Source organism: Lycorma delicatula, chromosome 2, assembly GCF_047948215.1.
Source record: "Lycorma delicatula isolate Av1 chromosome 2, ASM4794821v1, whole genome shotgun sequence".
Classification (NCBI taxonomy): domain Eukaryota; kingdom Metazoa; phylum Arthropoda; class Insecta; order Hemiptera; family Fulgoridae; genus Lycorma; species Lycorma delicatula.
The window spans coordinates 94089409-94110746 of record NC_134456.1 but is presented as its reverse complement, the minus strand read 5'-3'; the positions used below and the strand labels follow the sequence as shown (position 1 = coordinate 94110746).

Here is a 21338-nt window from a genome sequence, read left to right as displayed (position 1 = left end):
TAATAAAACGATCAGAGCATTTATCAAATAGAATCACTAACCTAGCATAAAACATAGGTGAGATCACATAAAATATATTTAATAATATAGTTACAACACATATAATCATAACGCAATGGTATAGTCATGTAAGTGTAATCACATAAAACTAGTAACACGTCGATGTATTGCGACTTCAATAGCAGTCTGCGATTCAACGTATGTCTATTACCGTCAACATTATTGGTAATTATAGATAAAACTGTACCTTCTCCTCAGTTTTCTTTTTCACCACAGCCCAGGACGTCTCACTTCTTAACATTCTCTCCGATACTGTCCGGGGAGATTGGACCCACTTCTTGGACTACTTGCATTCTCAAAAGCTCCCATTTAGGGCACATAAATGTGCGATACATGCATTCACGGATGTCTCTCCTCTCCCTCCCTAACAGATAGTAGTTAAAACACCCGTGTTCCGCTAAAGAACCAGGAGAGATAGAAGTCCAACTCCCTCAGCCCTCTATCCACCCAGTTTTGCACGCTAGGCAGCAGTCCCTGCCCTTTTAAGGAACCCTCCCGTTTACTCTGCCAGCAAGCCAACAGATCTTGCCAAGCCTCGTTTCTGTTCTTTCCCTCCTTCCTCTCCTTGGCTAGCAGGTCGAGAGGAGAAAGCCCGGCAAGAACCATAGCTGCCTCAAACGAAACGGTATGGTAGGCTGACGTATCGCCATTCTTCTTCGTATCCGCTCCAAGATATTCCTGCCTCTGGCAATGTACAGCCCCGCCTTCCACACTACAACGCCGTACAGCATTATAGAGTCTTCCACCGATGCCAGCAGACGTCTCTTTGACTGACGTGGCCTCCCGACGTTTGCCATTATACGGCAAAATGCCGAAGCTGTGCTTTCGGCCTTGCCTTGTACGGTACACCCTGATGTGTACCTGGTACGTCAGTCTCTTGTCTAGCCAGACGCCCAGGGACTTTACCGCCGGAGCCAGCACCACGACAGTGTCACTAACCGAAAAGGTCACATCAGCAAATCTCCTCCTCCCAGCAAAAATAATGGCTTGCATCTTATTGACAGCCACTTCCAACCCGCAAGCGTTGAACCAGTCCATGATACTATCGATTGCATCGGCGGCTTTGGCCATAAGTTCCGTCTCCATACGAGCACCCACCAATAGGGCAAGGTCATCGGAGTACGCTGTAGTTTGCGACCCTGAGGCAGCTCCAACCTGAGAACCGAATAATATGAGATCCGAGGTCATCCTAGTTCTACGGGTCCCGCTTAATGCCCCTTGATGATACCAACTACCTTGGAGACCCCATCAGTATTCGATTTGCCCTGACGGAAGCCTTACTGACTATCCGCAAGGCCGCCGCTGACCACGATCTCCTCTTCAAGCCTCAAGAGCAGTAATCATTCAAAAAGTTTCCTTCCTGCGTTAAGCAGACAAATCGGACAGTACGCTGCAGGCTCCTAGGATGGCCAACCCGGCTTCTTAATTAAAACCAGCCTCGCTCTCTTCCATTTACCGGGAATCGTTCGGAGGACAAAAGGTCGGTCATAAGAGGTCCGCGACCAGCCGAGGGGCTACGTCCACAAGTACCTTGATCAGCTCAGCTGGTACATCAGGCCTCGGTTCTTACCACTACTGAGCCTGCCCGCCACAGAGACTACCTCATCCACAATGATACGCCTGATGTCATTTGCACTAACTCTGCTCTGGTCGCAGTCTCACTGACTCGCTCACTGAAACCTCAGGAGCCCAGCCGGCAGAGTTGCAAGAGACCTACTAACTTTACTAATCACAATACAGTAGGCGTCTCCCCAAGGGTCCCTGTCCAGTTGCAGACAAACTCCTTCCACTTCTGCTTCTTGGATTACAGGATCGCGTCTCTGAAGGCCTTCTTCGCACTACAAAGAACATCCAGGGCCTCCCACCTGCCTCTCCCGCCGTTCCTTCGACCCTCCCTAACGTACTTCCTCCTAGCCCAGATGCAGTCAGCTCTTGTAGCTGCCATTTCGGAGTCGCACCAATAGACCCTTCTCCGCCTGGTGTTCCCAATTACGGGTTTCACCTCCGCACACGCCTTGCTCAGGAAAGCAATTCCTTGCATCCTCGTATAAAAGGATCTCTGTATCCGTAACCTCTCTCTTCAGAACTTCCTTTATCCGCCCCAGCTCCACAAAGTTGACCTAACGTGGTGGAGCCATCGCGAATCTTCCTGGGGTTTGACTCGCTGATGAGCACTATGTCCACCTTTTTGTCTCCCGCCACTTTTAGCAAAATGACGTGTGCCAGGAGGCTTCTGTAAACGTTAATTTGGAGGAACTTCATATTTAATTCCTACCTTCCTTATCCGTCTCAATAGTAAATGGACACAACTTGCAGGTCCTGTGCCCTTTTCCTCCACAGTTTGGACACTTACTAGGTCCACTGAATCCTTGGCCAAGTGTCCATCCATCCCGCAGTTGAAATAAAGGTTCTTACGATTTGCAGTTGGCGGCCACATTTCCGCTTCCCCATCATTTTTTTAGCATTTCAACTTCTCTTTCCATTCCTGTACTTTGCAGTGAACCCAGCCCATCTTCCGCCTACAGAGGTTCCTTGCCACCGCCGCCTCCTCCAGTTTTACTACGACATTCCAGGTCTCCCCGTAGGCGGATCTCCTTGCTACAATAACCAGCAAACACTTGGGGCTTTGTTGGCGGCTATTATTCCTTCGTTGATCTCTTTGTAGTCTGTGTCAGTACAGATTCCTAATCCTGATGGCGGCTAGTTTCGAGGCTTTCACTCTGGTAGTGACCTTAACCTCCCCTACCTTCTCCTGTATCCTTGCTCTCACCTCACCTGAAGTCTCTTTCTTTTCCTTGGCCTTATTTTCTCGTACATTTCTTGGCCCTTTGCTTATTGAGAGAACCTCCACACCGTTCATGATTGCCGTTTCGTTTTTCACCTGTTTAAGTACATCGACGTATCTCCTACCCTTTGAAGAGACACGGTGTGCGGAATCTCCACACGGTGTGCGGAATCCTTGCCTTTAAGTGGCTGGGCACTCTCTACATCACTGCCGGTGTACAGAACAAACTGCGTGTTACCACGCCTCCCTTCTCTTTCAAGCCATTTCCTTTGCGGAATCAGTACATGCAGTATTAGGGAGTACACCTCCCAGTTGCGTTCTTGCCTTCTCCAGGCCGTCCACTAGAAACTCCATGACCTACCTACTCATCACCACCATCAGTATCTACCATGTACACAATTTCGGGACTGTTCGTCATCCACAACCGAGGACCACAAGGTATTGGTTTGCTTGGCATTTCTCCCGCCACCACCCCATTTGGTCACCCTAAACCATAAGACCGAATGTCTGGGCCACAAACGGCTACTGAGCCTCGAAACAGTTTAGCGACCAGTGTCCTAACTAGCTCCTGGAGCTAACCTAAAAGCATGAGCGGAATAAGCGTGATATCATACACCACTCGCTTACGTGTCCCACCACCCACTTGTCACATATCACCAAAATGGGTAGGCGCACCCTGTCAACTACTAAAACATGTATGATTATCAATAATTAAATTTATCTCGTCAAAGACAGCAATTCGCTGCCACGCCTAGACCGCTGAATGCCAGCAAGAACCTGTCTACCATTAAAGCGCTGGGAGTCTTAATCTGGCTGGTAGCAGTTATATTTCTCGGTTAGCTTTTCCTTTACAGCAGCGCGGTAGGCGTCTTTTCCTTTAGGCAAACTACTGATGTCAGTTGAACAAAGCTATAGCATCAAGGAACTCCCACAGTTCGACAATGTGGCTCTCGCCACATTGACTCGCTGCTTGTGAGTGGCCAATTTTCCCCTTGACCACTAACTTCCAGGGTGGCGTGAGTTCTGGCCCCCAAGAGCTGGGCAGTCAAACATCATGTGTTTGTTCGACTGGACCTCCCTACAGATGCACAGCTCATCAGCTGCCAGGCGGAACCGAAAAAAAATATTTGTTTAAATTTACATGGTTAGAGAGCACTCGGGCTTCCGTTGCGCTTAAAAACGAAGGAGGCATATAATTTCCCCCAAATCCTGTATAAACTTACACAAGGATCTTCCCTTAGTCGTGGCGTGCTATTCTTGCTGCCATGATTCCATCGCGAGGCTGTAAAACCTCCTCCGCTGGCGGAAGACGGGCAACTGCTCGAAATTTTGAACCGGTTCATTGAGATCACCGTTCCGCTCCAGTATAGGCCCGGCTCGAAGCCGCATCACAAATACCTCGGCCTCCCTGCCTCTTCAGTATTTCCACATGGCCGCCCGAACGTTTCACTAAATCAATTGGGAGAGCTTTTCCTAATACGACGGTGGTAGCCTCGTAGGAGGTTGTTTTAAAAACATCAGTGCATACAATTAAGGCTCTGCGCTGAACGCTCCTTAAATTTTGAATAAGTACTCGATTTCTTTCCAACCTGTGCACCCAAACGGACGCCGCTTAAGAGGTCATACTTTCGAAGACACCAAAACCTCGTTTTGGTGTACAAATGACCTCATGGTGTCATTTCTACACCATGTACAAATGACGGCCCGACAGCCCGTAATCCTTTCGAGCAATCCTCCTAAGGCTGTGCATCACAGAGACGGCATCCGCCGCTACTTGCCTAATGTGGTTGCTAAACAGCAACTTGTCATCAAAGAAAACACCTAGGTATTTATGAACCGAACTCGGCTGATTACACACCTTTATACTAAATACGGGGATTACGACTGTATGATAATATGTCTGCACCCTTGAAAAGCATAAACTTCGTCTTGGGCACAGAAATCTTTAAATTTTGAATGTCTATCCAGCCCTCTGCGGTTGACAAAGTCGCCAGCGCTCGATCTTCTAACTGTGGTCGTGAGTTATCATGAACTAACAGGAGACAGTTATCGGCGGAAGCCTGTGCCGTGACTTCTTCCGGGAATGTCAGTCCCAAAAATCCGCGGCAGGTTTTCCCAAGTCAGGTTTTCCGCGGAGTGCGGTCTCCTGGGAGACACTTCCTTCTCAACGACCCTCGCAGAACCATGTTTTTTGATAACAAATGCCTACCCCCCCTCATAACAACATACAAGAAATACGCCCTTCAGTGTCGGCGTGATAGGTTCGCCGATACTGTACCCCTCACTGAGGACTTCGGAGGACTCTTTCTGGGCTTGAAGAGCCTCTTATTTTGTCGCGAAAATACGAAATATTAATCAACAGTCTCCAATCGAAGAAGACACCGGCTGATGACGTTGACCGAGATTCTGCTTTAAAACTGCGGCGAACTTCTAAAATGGCAAGGGGAGAATCCCCCGGTCAAAAACACTGACAAAAAAAAAATTAAATTAAAAATTTGTCACAGAAAGACCACGTGAGTAGTAATTGTAATTTTATAAAAAGCCAAGCTCCGTCAAGTGACGTCACTCCCGCTAAACCACGTTGTCGTACATTTTACTTCTAAATACCGTATTTAAACAAAACTGTTAAAGCTAAACTGAATTTAACATAACTAAACAATAAAACTAACTACTGATGTTAAGAAACCTCGACAATATGCGTCCTACACCAAGCACCCAACCTATTACGTATATTCGCCAGCTAAAGCTGCCGCTAAGCTGTATTCCGTGAGCCAGTAATTTGACTGATGCAATCCCTTAATCAGTGCTGTTAACTAACGAGAACAGCACCTGAGGGGTAAGGCCCCAAAATTGGGGGGTGCTTATACATCCGAAGTCACACACAATAACAAAAGATATATCTACAATAAATAACTATACCTAATCTACAAAACCATACAACTACGAAAAAACACAATAAATCAGTTAGAACTAAACCAATTTACACAAACATTGGCTCATTTTAAAGTTAAGGTGTAACCGGATTACACTGATACACTGAGAAAAGCAAAAACTCGGAAAACACAACCCAAAAGACACTTTCCAATGGAGCAAATGAAACACGTCTACTCCGGTTGACACGTCGACCTCAAATTGTTTGGGACTCCTACATGTTTTAGAAACCAATAGAAAGTGACAAGTATTGCTATTCATATGAAAAAATCCATCAATATTCATAAATGATGGATTGTAATGAATATGTCAGATATTGCTTGAGGAACAGTTGCTGAATCATAGCACACCATAATATGGCAGAATCCATATGCAATGTGATAAGTGCAAAAACTCTCATGCATTTATTTAGTATGTTTACTGCATTAGTGAAACAGGCCAATCATGATAACTGTATGTTTGATCAAAAAGGAATAACCAGTTAAATTCATCGGTTTCTGGATCTACTTCAAAGAAAGAACAAGTAGTCCTCATGTAGGTGAACCCCTCAAAAATGATACTACATCATTTTGTAGATGAGTCAATTTGTACTAAGGCAACAGAGTCACACTAAGTCAGTTCGTAATACAAAATTATTGGTCAATTACATGTAAAAAAAAATTATATCATGGGTTTCTCAAATAATGAAGAGAAATGCCTGCAATTTGTACCGGACTCTTGATATTTCTTGATTGGTCTGAGTGAGATTGCAATAAATCTCTTCAACATACTATTTCTGGTGATAATACATGGTTGTATCATAAAATTACTGAAATTAAGATCGATCAAGAATTCAAGCATTATTACAGAAGTAGTAGAAAGCCAAGAAGGTCAAGCATGTAGGTTTTCACAAGTGATTTCAGGGACCAGAAAGGTCACTTTCTTTCTTTTTCCTGTTTAGCCTCTGGGAATTACTATTCAGGTATTACTTCAGAGGATGAATGAGGATGATATGTATGAGTGTAGTCTTGTACAGTCTCAGTTTGACAATTCCTGAGATGTGTGGTTAACTGAAACCCAACCACCAAAGAACACCGGTATCCATGATCTTGTATGCAAATATGAATAAAAATAACTGCCTTTACTAGAACTTGAATGCTGGAACTCTCGACTTCCAAATCAGCTGATTTGGGAAGATGTGTTCACCACTAGACCAACCCGATGAGTTAGAAACGTCACTTACTCATAGATTTCATCCAAAATTGAACAGTATTAAATTCAGTGATTTCTGTTAAAACACTTAACTGGTTCCCTGTGGAATAGAAAATTACAACATACAACACAGTCATAATAAAACAAATATAAAGTGGAATTGTTGTGATCCACAGCATTTACCTGTACTCACTTGTAATAACACAAGGGATGCTTCAAATGTAGAAGATAAACAAAATTTTATTATAAGTGGTAAATAAATTTTTTTTTTATTGTTACTTGTTTTAAATTTACTACAAACATTCTTTACTGTCTGGATGACCCTTATACATGTTCTTTGTGTTTGTGGTTGAATGTGCATACAATCACTCTTCTAGTAATTAATGCTATCATAGCAGTTTAATTAATATATCAGTCCATTGTTATTCCTTTGTGAATAAATTATAGAAAATTTTTTCAACAATGTAACCATTCTAAATTTTGTGGGTTACGAACCATATATATTGTCATAAAGAAAAAAGTTTCAATATTTTAAAAAGGAGTTAAATATTCATTGGCTTAGCTGATATTAGAAACAGAAAATATAGTATTATATTATTTTAATAATTAAATAAATGTAATTAGTTTGATAAGAAATTATATTACATAACTTTGTTTTTTGATGTCTGACATGGTCTGGATAGCCAGACGGTCATGTCATCGTGGACTGGTGAGTGCGTATACATTCTCAGAAAAAATTGTGTACGTGCATAGATACGAACGACGGGCGTCTGTTGGAAGAACCCAGACTGACATTTTTTTGTTTCGGGTGTTGGTGTGAATTTAGCAGTCATGGAGAAAGGACGTGTTAGATTGCACGGAAGTGGTGATGCGTTCTTTGTTCGATATGACAGGACAGTGAAACTGGCTAAATAGAGGTATTCGATGGGAGGTCATCATTATTTTTTATGTGCATAAAGTATCCTTATATATATATATATATATGAAGAAAAAAATTAATAAGATAGATTTTTTTAATAATACGACAAACGAGTAGTGTGGAAATGTGTTTTCTATGATTCCACATATTGATTCCATATAATTTTAATATGCATAATATGTTTATTTATGTTAAAAAAATTATTTTTTGTATTGTTAATATTAATTTTTATTTTTATTTTTAATAATATACATGTAATCAGACTACATAACCAAAGTACATTATTTCGTCATTTTCGCTTTAATTTGAATTATTTTGTGATTAAACTTTTATTTTATATTGTATAATTAATTCACTTGAGCTTCTCAAATTTAATTTTTTTTTTCTTTTTTCATTAGTAAGCTCACAAGAAGATAGAGGCACGGCTTGAGATTAAAGGGATTTTTGCAGAAAACTACATAATTTTTTTTCCATTTAATGATTGTGCACAGAATTCTGTAAGGATTTTCATGAATTTAGAGTAGGTTTCAACAAAGTGAAGTATCATATTTTCCATAAGCATGCATATATGAACTTCATAGGTCACTTTAATACTTTATCAACCACTATAAGAAACATTTAAACTTGAGTTCAGTTCAAAAAAGTTGTAAGTACAATCCCACAAGTGCAAGTAAAAAAGTTGCAAAGCATACAACATAATATTACTTAAAACACATCAAAAATTGTAAATAGCTTCTTCATCATTTAATACAGTTTCTTCATCCACATCAGGAATAGTTTCTTTACTTTCATGTGAAGCTGTTCTTTCAACCAGATTTGTTGGGAGTAACAGTATGTCTTCAAAATACATTCTTACTTCTGGGTCCAGAAAAGCCATTAATTCTTTTATTCGCTTTCTTTTTTCAAGAATCTAACAATGAAACTGAAGATTGGAATTGAAATCTTTTGAAACCTTTCATACCTTTTATCAGCAAATTCACACTATGGCTCCAACCTGATGTTTCACTGCTCCTTTTCACCACAATTACGTACCCAAAGTTATCTACGGTAATGTGGTGTTTTGATTTGGTGGATGTGGTTAAAAATGCCAGTGACTGTAGCTGTAAAAACTTTTACGGTATGGACATCCATACTTTTCTACATTTTCAATCAAAGCGAAGTCTCTGTCACGACTTACCTGGCTTTCTTGGAGAATTATTTAATTATTTCTAAAAATATACATTTGGCTACTAGGACTAGGTACATATTAACAATGGTCCTTGTTCTATCCTCCACAGTCGTTGGAACAACATACCCAGCTTCAACTTTCCTCATAGTCAGCTCCAGTAGTTAAATATTTATATATACAACAGGAAATTTCCAATAACCCTTTGCCCTCAAAGTTCTTGGACTGTATTCAATAAATCCTTTCTCCTTAATAGAGTCATGAATCCCAGATTTTAATATGCAACCTGCTTGAACCAATACAACTTAAAATGTGTTAATTAGTCATTTGTATTTGTAAATCAAATGTAATAACAAACATATCTGAGATTTCCCTTTTTATCTTTTGTCATTGCTTTCATGAGATTCCACTCTTTACGTAATTCTTGCTTCTGAGAAGGTGCCAGATCTCTAGCTTTTATTCTGAAAGCTACTGGAGATTAAGCAGGTGTCAACATTGGGTCTAAAAAAAGATAGATTAAATTTTGAAAGAAATATTACATCTTACAACTGTAAGAAGTAATACATCTACATCTACATCTTGTAACTAGAGGCTTGCCTTGAGGGTATTCAGAACAGTATTTAGTCAAAGAGCATGATACAATATCCTTACATTCAGATCAGGTGATAGGTAGATAATTGGATTTTTTTCTTGTGTATAACGACTTATGTAAGTTGGGAAACGTTTAACATGTTCAATCACTTTTTTATTCCACTGGATATTATGAAAACTTCTTCGCACAACATCTCTCATGTCCAAGTTGTCCATCTTTTTACACAGTATCTTCTTTCCACACCCTCTTCAAAGTAACACCAAAAGTATTACAAAAAGTTTTTAGATAAACCCTTACCTCTGACCCACCATGAAAATTAAATTTCATGGCCTGCTGTGTCCTGCTTTCGATGATCATTTATGATTGATCGTACCACATCTTTGCCTTTTAATCATCTGAGGCTAAATAAAATTTGCTGCAGAAACTCTGCTGCTTGTTGTAATTTGTCATTTTGTAGAATTTGTTGAACAGTTCCTGGCAGTGCTGCAAACAAATACTTCTGTATACCAAGGCGCACCTACATCTTACTTGTAACATAAAAAAAACCTGAATTTTGTAACTTCAATTCTAAACTTATACAACATAAAGTTAACTCCTAGATTTTGTCTTTGTCAACTCTTTTTTTTAACCAAAAAAATAAATACTGGCATTTTAGATGATAACTTATGTATGACTTTTGAGGATAAGGTCTTCATACTACATAGGTACCCAACTGCATATAAAGAGTAAATATTTTATTCACAATTTCAACTTGCTGTTGGTGAAGTACTGCTTTAGAAGGCTACATTTTAATTATCAAAATAGATGGTACCAAATAATTCTGATTTAAAGAGCATTATGTTCCTAAATAATGGTCAATATTTACAAGTCAAGAAAAAAAAACTCTTTGTAATCAAACTCTTTGTAATTGTTGCTAACTCATAGAATTTGAATGTTAGTTAATAATTGGACACAAAACATGTAGAAAAGACTTGCTAACATGCTGTTATGTTATTACATCATTTGGTCAATATCATATCAGATGTTATTGCAAAGCCACAAAAGAATAAACTGTTTCACAATGATGTAAATAAATGATGAAGGTGAAGTGATGTTTGCTTGGGGCGAATCACCATAACACTTTGAATGATTTCAGACTAATAAGCCAAACACAAAAGTACTATATTGTAACAGTTACATAATTTATGGTATTAATATATTTTATTAAAGACACACTAAGAGACAAATATCTCATTATTAATTTATTAGATAATATAAATGCTGATGAGTAAGTAGAAATGAGGCAAAGGCTTTTAATAGAAAATTAAATACTGTATGTTATTGTCAAAGCCAAAAATAAATCTGTTAGTCTAATTATTACTTTTTTTATTTAATTTTGAAACTTCAATAAAGTTCTCTATTATTTAAAGTAATAAATTACTCCTTATATGGTAAACCAAGCAAGTTTCTCTCATTAAATGAAAAATTACAGTTTAATTCTTAACAAAAATAAAATTGCAACTTCCATCTAGGCCTTTATAAATTCAATTTTTCTTCTTTTTTATATTTAGCCTTTGGTACCACTGTAAGTCATTACTTCAGAGGATGAATGAGAATGTTATGAATGAATGTGTATGAAGTGGAGTCTTGTACAGTCTCAGGTCAACCATTCCTGAGATGTGTGGTTAATTGAAACCTAACCATCAAAGAACACCAGTATCCATGATCTAGTATTCAAATCTGTATAACAGTAATTGCCTTTACTAGGATCTGAACATTACAACTCGTGACTTTGAAATAAGCTGATTTGCGATCACAAGTTCACCACTAGACCAACCTGCCGAATTATAGAAATTTAACTAGTAAAAATAATATAATAGTGGTTTTTTGAACAATTTAATGAGGAAGCCATTAAAATAATATAAATACATAATTAAACTGTGTTCTTACCTCAGTATTTCATTACTACAATCTTTTTTGTGTTTGCAGATATTTTAGAGGATCATTTTCCTGAAATTCATGATTTTTTAACACAATTCTTTTCCATTTATTTTTACCCTTTTTGACTTTTTTGACTTCCAGTAGAATCAATTGCAATAAATATGAACTAAAGTAATATAATAATTTAATAATGAAAAACAAACACCAAACACTAACTTAACAAGCTATAGTATGAATAATAAAATTTAACACTACAGATAATGCATAAACTTATGCATTAGTCATTTATGACTTAAAATGTCATGATTTCCACAAAAAATTTAATTTTGATTTTTTCCCCTTGGAGCAGCACTAAACAGGACAAACTTTCTAAGGTATAAAACAAGACTCGTACAACATTTTGGAAAGTCATATTTCAAGTACAATAATATCTTATCAAGCATCATATGATAGGGATTTTTTGTACATGAGGAGAGCATTTTTTATGATTTTATGTTAAAAATATCATTACGTGTATAAGAAAGCAGCAGCTACCATGGATGTACGAAGACCAATTATGTTTATGGCAGCTGGTCCTAGCCACAAACTTACACCAAATACTGCATAAACTATTGCTAGTATATTATAACCATCAACTTCAAAGTTCTCATTATCATCATTTATACTGGAGATAATTGTTTTCTGAAACAAACAGATATTTAAAAAAACATATAGAATTTTTAATTATTTTAGTTTAAATATTTTTATTACAAGCTAAATTAAAAAAGTACCCAAAATAATGTCTTTTGTTTGAGACATTAATTTTGATATAGAAATTACAGATTCTCATAAACTGAAAGTGTTTATAATATTATAAAATGGCCATTCCATCATTATTTTTTCAAAACAACAGTAATGCAGAGTTCAACTGAGTACAAACAAATTGATAATTTCAAATTTTGCTCAAAAACTTGCTGTCAAAAAGCATATGATGAAATGTTAATGAAAATGAGAGAAGTTTATTAGTGACACTAATATTTCTGTGAGTAGAGTGTTAGTGTTCATGATGTTACTTATATGGGTACTCATCTACTAGAACAAAATCAGGAATTAAGTTTGTATAAATTTACAATGTAAATTCAGAGAGGAAATAGTCAAAATTCATAATACCAACATGTCGAGACACAGCTCCTGATGATTCACTCGGTTCTGTACAATTCACACAGATCTTGACAGTTCACTCAACTCAACAACATGAATAATTCAACAAAACCGAGGTACTTCACCAAGGCAGCAGTTATTTGATACCAATGGGAAGATGTCTTTCCAAATGCTATGAAAATGCATGGTAAAAAATTAACACACTATTCCAAAAAGTTATCTATAGATCAGAAAGGGACACAAATAACAAGAGCAGAAAACCTGATCACTATATCTAAGATAAAATATTTTTTTAGCAACATAATCACAGGATAAGAGACATGGTATTATTGCACAATCTGTAAACAAAATGATACCTAATTGTAAGATCTCATTGGACACAGAAATTTGTAATAAAAAAAAAACTATAAATTCATTCTGGAGCACTTAACAGTGAGCAATAATACAATTGATACCCATATATGTTGATAATTTTCTTTTCTTGAAAAACAATGCCAGCTACAGTCTTTTCCCATTCTTCACAAAGTTTTTTTGAAACATCCCATAAAATCATTCTTAAAAACAAATTTTAGTGCTTTGAGGATCAACAATGATGGTGTCTGTACAGCATTTTTATGTCAGAGCTGATTTCAAAAAATGTAAAAATCAGATGCTGCTAAGATAGAAGAAAATGTCTATTTTAATGTTTTTCACAACTGCCCAAAAAGGAGTGTTATGTTTTTAGGGTGTATGTATGTTTGTTCCACTATAACAGATCAACAACTAAACCGATTTAGATGACCCCATGTTGGAATCCTTACATTACGGGGAAGGCTATATAAATATTTATGTTTAATTTTAAGTACAAGGTCAAAATAAGCATATATATGATTCTAAATGGATAATCAATCATATTTTCGTATCAATTTATTTGTATCAAAAATATTTGTTTTAAGATCTGCTGGATGAATACTGGATGAATGAATTACAGTAGTAAAATTTATTAATTTATTTTATAAATATTATTACTGTTATTTATTGTTTATAAACATTTAATAAAAAATCTGATGTGGATACCACATGATTTTCTTGTACACCTATTAAATTACACATACACATTTTTTTTTAAATGAAACTTACATAAAATATTATTTCACTAAAAACGTTTTTCATATTTTTTTTTTATTGTTATTTTTGAATTATTATTTATTGTAATTTTCTTTTAGACTTGGAGATTAATAATTGTTAATAAATCAATATATTTAAATTAAAAAAAAAAGGAGATGAAGTCTGATTTGAACCAATGTGCCTTTCCCTTGTAAGATCCAAATATTTCATTAATTAAAATTTTATTTGGCTATAACTCTGGAACCAATGAAAATAAGTATCACTTATGATATTTCATTGAAAAGCTCTAAATGAGAGCTTATTACTGCAGTTAAGGAAAAGTCCAAAATCCAAATTTTGTTGATTTTGGGCTTTTTTTGACACTTTTGGCTGTTGATTGTAATCAAACGGCGAGGTGAATAACTAGATGTTACAATAGTCCTAAATCCAAAATTCCAACATCCTAAGGCTTATTCTTTTTGAGATATGAGAGATACAAACATACATACGTACAGATGTCACCCCGAAACTAGTCAAAATGGACATTTCTGTTAAAATCTGAAAACCGAAATTTTTCACAATCATTTTCTTTACTTCGTAAAAGTAAAAATCTTATGATAGTTTAATAAGCAGTATGTTTGATCATGTAAGGCATCTTTTGTTGTTTCTCTTATTTGTTGGTGTTGTTCTTCTTACTTATTGTTTATAAACATTTAAGAAAAAAAAGTTATATGATTTTTGACAGGCAGTATTTTCGATCATGTAAGCATGTTCTTTACTGCTAAATAATAAATAATCCCTTTCTTTTATATACGACTGTACAAAAAGGAGAGTAATGTTATTTTTTATATATCAACGTAGGTACATTTGCTTCATCATAGCTGCTCAACTGCTAAACCGATTTTGATATGACCACGCATTGGAATCCTTACGTCATAGACTATATAAATATGTATTTAAAGAAATTGAAAAAAATATATATACAAAATTGTCACCAGCACGCTTTTCAATTATCCTATATTAAAGAACAATATTTGTCAGCAACATTTTTTTCGGCAGTTGTTTTTTTTAATATTTAACTCTTGTTACATGAATGTCTATTGCCAGCTAAATGTTGGTCGTGAAATTCATTACAACTTCCAGCAGTATTATAGAAGTTTCACTTTATAATTCTTGTTAAACAAACTCAATCAGATTTGTGAATTTTTTTTAACTTGATCGTTGATTAATTATTTTTATTGAAGCTTAATTAATATCATCACAAAAATATATTTGAGTTAGAACTCAATATAGTTTATTGAAATCAACATAAGGTCAGCCACCTCACATCAAAAATATTATGCTCCACTTTAAATATTGGTATTCCACTTAATAAAGACCTTAAAATAGTCAGAATGAAAACAATTCTGAAATTGTATTGTGGGACAAAAATAATATCGGAAAATTTCATTGCCTTACCTACTTAGCTTAGAATTTCCTCAGGCAACAATTTTGATAGTATTAAATACATTGTAGTAAAGTAGAATAGATAGAAGTTAAATTTAATAATAATAATAATAATAATAATGCTACTTTTTATAATTACCTCCATGTTTAGAAGAGTTAGGGCAGCTGTATAAAGAAATAGGAAACAGAATGACATATAAATTACTTTAGTAGTGCCAGTGTCTACACCAAATAAAATATTCATGTTTGGTGTCTTTCAAATTTTTGTCAGTTTATATTTAAGGAAACTACTTATTACTCTTGAAATATATGACTGTCAATGCAACTTTTTTAAAGTATCACTTAAAAAAAACTATTTAATATTATAACAAATTTATTTTTTTTGTAGTCAAGTATTTAAAAGAATAATGATCCTAATTACCTAAGTAATTTCAATTTCTTTGTCGAGCCATTAATTATATATTAATGACTTTTACAAAACAAGTACATAATTACAGTATAATTATAAGTACATAATTACAGTATAATTATACTGTACTTGTTTTTTTATAGTGGATTTGGTATAACAAAAAATAAATCAAATTAATTATACTAATTTTACTAGTAATTAAGATTATTTAATATAATTTATCATTGCCATATTTACTTGCCGACTTGAATTGTGATTAACTTTAACTGTTATATAATACTAATGCATAATTAATTTAAACCAGACATAAATAAAAATATTTAATAAAAATATATACATTAAACATAAATTTATATTACTTTACTAATGACTATTGTTATTAACTTTTATGACCACTTTAGACAATCCATTACCCAAGTCTCTTTGATGGGACTGTTGGACCTTACGGTCCTCCCAGTACTTTTTCATATGCTCCAATCTTTGCGCCCTTTCTAGTGTTGAAAATGTTCGTGTCTTGAGTTTTTTCTTGTGACTATTAAATAGTGTTTTATCTGTGATGTAAGGCTAATTCCTTCAGATGCTCTCTTATTTCTCTGATCCATCTGCATCCTGTCTTGGTGTTTTTAAAGTCGAGATTGATCTGTATTAGCCATTTCAGAAGCCTTTAATCTTACACCCTTATAAAATGTCCAAAAAATCCTACTCCCTCTTATGCATGGTGTCAATGACGGATTCTAATTCTTTGTACACGACTTTGTCAGGCATGAACCACCACTGCCTATCTTTCTGGTACTTTTTTATTGATGCAGGTTCTTTCAATTCTTCTTTTGATTTTCTGGAATCTGTCTGTCTTTGAGTGTTTGTTCAGGCGAAAGAGTGTTTCTGTTGCATAAGTGGCTTCTGGTTTTATAACCGAGTCTTATTTTTGCGTTAATCGATGACATTTTTATATTAATTATAAACCATTTTTTTATTAAAAGTGTACCAGACTAATTTTTGAGCTCTAGCCGATTTGTTTCTTCTTATTTGGATTGGGATTTTTTCTTTTATGTTATTTGTTATTATTCCCCGAGGTTAATTTGGGTTACTATTTTGACTTTATTACCGTTTATGTTTACTTCTTCTACCAAAGAAAGCAGGGGCAGATAAATATGTAGAATACAGAACAATTAGTTTAACTAGTCATGCATCAAAAATCTTAACTAGAATTCTATACAGAAGAATTGAGAGGAGAGTGGAAGAAGTGTTAGGAGAAGACCAATTTGATTTCAGGAAAAGTATAGGGACAAGGGAAGCAATTTTAGGCCTCAGATTAATAGTAGAAGGAAGATTAAAGAAAAACAAACCAACATACTTGGCGTTTATAGACCTAGAAAAGGCATTCGATAACATAGACTGGAATAAAATGTTCAGCATTTTAAAAAAATTAGGGTTCAAATACAGAGATAGAAGAACAATTGCTAACATGTACAGGAACCAAACAGCAACAGTAATAATTGAAGAACATAAGAAAGAAGCCGTAATAAGAAAGTGAGTCCGACAAGGATGTTCCCTATCTCCGTTACTTTTTAATCTTTACATGGAACTAGCAGTTAATGATGTTAAAGAACAATTTAGATTTGGAGTAACAGTACAAGGTGAAAAGATAAAGATGCTACGATTTGCTGATGATATAGTAATTCTAGCCCAGAGTAAAAAGGATTTAGAAGAAACAATGAATGGCATAGATGAAGTCCTACGCAAGAACTATCGCATGAAAATAAACAAGAACAAAACAAAAGTAATGAAATGTAGTAGAAATAACAAAGATGGACCACTGAATGTGAAAATAGGAGGAGAAAAGATTATGGAGGTAGAAGAATTTTCTTATTTGGGAAGTAGAATTACTAAAGATGGACGAAGCAGGAGCGATATAAAATGCCAAATAGCACAAGCGAAACGAGCCTTCAGTCAGAAATATAATTTGTTTACATCAAAAATTAATTTAAATGTCAGGAAAAAATTTTTTAAAGTATATGTATGGAGTGTCGCTTTATATGGAAGTGAAGCTTGGACAATCGGAGTATTTGAGAAGAAAAGATTAGAAGCTTTTGAAATGTGGTGCTATAGGAGAATGTTAAAAATCAGATGGGTGGATAAAGTGACAAATGAAGAGGTATTGCGGCAAATAGATGAAGAAAGCATTTGGAAAAATATAGTTAAAAGAAGAGACAGACTTATAGGCCACATACTAAGGCACCCTGGAATAGTCGCTTTAATATTGGAAGGACAGGTAGAAGGAAAAAATTGTGTAGGCAGGCCACGTTTGGAATATGTAAAACAAATTGTTAGGGATATAGGATGTAGGGGGTATACTGAAATGAAACGACTAGCACTAGATAGGGAATCTTGGAGAGTTGCATCAAACCAGTCAAATGACTTAAGACAAAAAAAAAATGTAGTCCAAGGTGTCTTACAATTTTTAGTAGGGGATTCTCTGTGGTGCTGTCATAAGCTTTCCCGAAATCTGCAAATGTTATCACCATGTCAGTTTCTTTTCCTGTTGTAATCCATTGTTAGGTTGAGACTCATGATCTGGTTAGCTCCTCCAGGGTCTGAAACCTCCCTGGTATTCTCCTAGTTCTTTCTTGAGTTGTTAACAGATTCTGTTGATGATGATTCTTGATAGAATTTTGTATGTTGAATCTAGGAGTGAGATTCCCAATTGTTAGGCTCATGTTTCCAGATCTCTACAAAAGTCTGGTCTTCTCTTGCTGCTTTGTAATTCTTCATCATTTCACCCAGTGTTTGGTAGACTTCTTTTATTGTGGGATGGTTTTATTGTTTTCTGATAGTGTTGAAGTTCTGCAGGTTCTTCATAATTTAGAAGTTTGTTTAAGTATCTACCTAGGATTTCTGCATTGTCTTTATTATTATGGGCTAGTTTTCAATTTTCATTCTTTATAGTAGGGTTGGGAGTTTGTATTTCTGAAAGTTTTGTAGTATTCTATTGGCTGTGTTCTATTGAATTCTTTTTCTGGGTCATGCCACATCAAATCAATTAAAATAAATGCACTTCTCACATTTATGTACAGTAATTCAAATAAAATGTACCAGTTTTGCTCTATCCATGAAGTGATGCAAAAAGCAAGGTTTGGGCAATTACAAAAGAATAAATTTCTTATCTCCTATACAAGATAGAGAGCTCAGTTTGGTGTCATTTGTAAGCTCTTAAAATGGGCTTTCATATTTTATGTCACTTGGCAAGGTTTTGTGATAGTAATAGTTATGGTCACCAAAAACATTATTTGACCTTGATATCCAGAATTTATTTAAAATAAATTTATAAAATTTGAAAAAATATATTTTTTGCTTCCTAATGTGTTGTACATAAGGTAAACATTTTGTAATGGGATTGCAATGGCATCATGCTAAAGAATAATTTTGTAATAATCAGGTACAGCATAATATTCCAGTTGTTCCCCCTATGTGGCAATTGCTAATTGAGATTCAATCAATGAAAACCCTTCCCTTCTAGCCTTGATGAGGCAGAAGAGTAGTCAGAATAGTGTCATGACATGCACTCCTAGTGCCAGCAAAAAACTGTAGATGTTTAATCCTGTTGAGACAAGTAAAGTAATATTAAGTCTGCGGAAACAAGTAAAGTAAAGTATGCAGAAACAAAGTGATTATTGAAGGATAAAACATGGTGGTAGAATGCTATAGATCATAAATAACACTTTATGTAAATGAGGCATTAGGGTAAGAATAGTTTTCAACTTTTAATGCATTAATACGGATAATTTTTAATTCTAATTAAGTAATATATTATTCTGCTAAATTAAATGATTTTATATCATTGGAAACATTTAACTTTTCCATTTCATTTGAATATAGATTTTTTTTTTATAACCCATTCAACAAAAGAGATTAATTGATATGCACATATTACAATACTTTTAACCTATTTGGTTTCTAATAGACCAACTTACCATGAAAACCTATGAATTACTTTAAATTAATAATGTACTTAATTTTATGATAAAATGCCTTGTCTTCATTTTGAATATCTATATTTAATTAACATGGTAATAATTATCTATAAAACTAAATTTTACTAAATAATTACTTAAATTTAATGGATAAGTAAACTTTGTATTGTACCACAGGAAGTACCATTAACAGCAATCAAAAAATGTATTCTCCAATCATACATGATTCTAATCTTAATAATTAACTCTTGTTAAATAATAATTTGAAAATCTAATCTTGTTAACTCTAATCTTAACATTTGAAAATCTAAGACTTTTGTCCATGTTATGTCTTATAACTACACTTTTTAACAAAATGTTTTCATCTGAATAGTTTTAGTTTTTCTTTTGAGAATTTCCTCTATTACACATATTGTTTGTTCAATTCTGTAAAATGTAGTTTAGGACCCGTAGTTCCATGTAAACTGTAACACTTTCTGTATCATAGATTTACAATTATTTTCATGCATAAATAATATAATATTCTCAAACAGTATGTGGTGGGTTGTGTTACATAAAACAAGTTGCACGGTTTGTAGTATATGATGAAATTTTCAATACTTTAATTTTTGGCATTTTATTTATAACAAAAGCAATGATAGAACATTAAATGTAAACGTTAATCATTCAAATTGTATGCAGCATTTACATAATGGCAGAAAATTATAGTAATAATATTTTATATGTGTAGAAATGGCCACAGATGTGAATAAATTTACTATCTAAGAAAATCTCATCTTATATATGTACTTATGTGTATGTGAACTATATAAAGTACTAATGTACTTCAGTAAATAGTAATCGTACGTGATACTAATAAGGTAACTGTTCATTTAAAGGGATATTAAAAAAAATGTATCAGTCTAACAACATATAAAAGAAAACAGAAAATTTCAAAAACTTGAAAAATTTCAATTTCTATAATTTCCTTGCAAACGTAATGGATAAATAAGTTTAACAAGATTACCAAACAAAGACTGCATTTTCTTTTCTTATAAGTCTGTTATTTTTAATTTTTATGTTAAGATGTAAAGATGAGTTTCTGAAATTGTCTCAAAAAGTAAAAAAAGTGGCAAAGATAAACTTTCTTTTACCATTTCTAAATTATTTACCAACAATATTGCCTGTATATTTTATAACATTTAATCGTATACTTAATATTCGAGTCAACTTCCTGTATTTATTCATTTCAATATTAATATGTGATGAGTAAATATTCTGAAATCTGAATTTAAAACCTAAAACAAATCACAGTAATACAATTTCACAAAGTTTAAAAAAAAAAATTAAAAGGTAATTAAAAATGTTTCTTTCCTAAAGTTTTTTCTTAAAAAATGCTACATATATTAAAATTCTTCTCTAATAGATTCTGACAGATTTCATAATATCATATCAGTTTATAAAAATTTCTTCATGAAAAATCAGTATTAAAAAATTTAGATAAACAAATAACATAGGAGATCAACAAATACCATGCATACTTATGTTAATACAGCAATACTTAATTCCATTAACAACAGAAAATAACAAACATAATAATACAAACATGAGAAACATTGTTTTAAACTGATAAAAGAGACTGGACTTAGGACTTTATACAAACTTTTCTATACTCTACCAAGTATTAGTTTAATCATATGTGTTTTTAATAAAAATAAATGCTAAGACCTGAAATAAGGAAAAC

General features: G+C 34.4%; 1 protein-coding gene across 3 annotated transcripts in view; it reads right to left on the bottom strand.

The window, feature by feature from the left end:
- Positions 1-15553, bottom strand: part of LOC142320223 (UNC93-like protein MFSD11) — a 136293-nt gene extending 120740 nt beyond the window's left edge. For 2 of the 3 annotated variants that reach the window (XR_012755317.1, XM_075357919.1), the window contains exons 1-2: positions 15375-15553; positions 12075-12244 (exon numbers count right to left, since the gene is read on the bottom strand). Coding sequence is in view for 2 of the 3 variants with exons in the window: in XM_075357919.1 (XP_075214034.1) it covers positions 12075-12244; positions 15375-15479 (275 nt within the window). In the remaining variant the exon portion in view is untranslated. Of the gene's footprint in view, positions 1-41; positions 179-12074; positions 12245-15374 lie in introns of those variants that run through there. The other variant, XM_075357920.1, reaches the window with a different exon arrangement.
- Positions 15554-21338: the final 5785 nt, after the last annotated feature.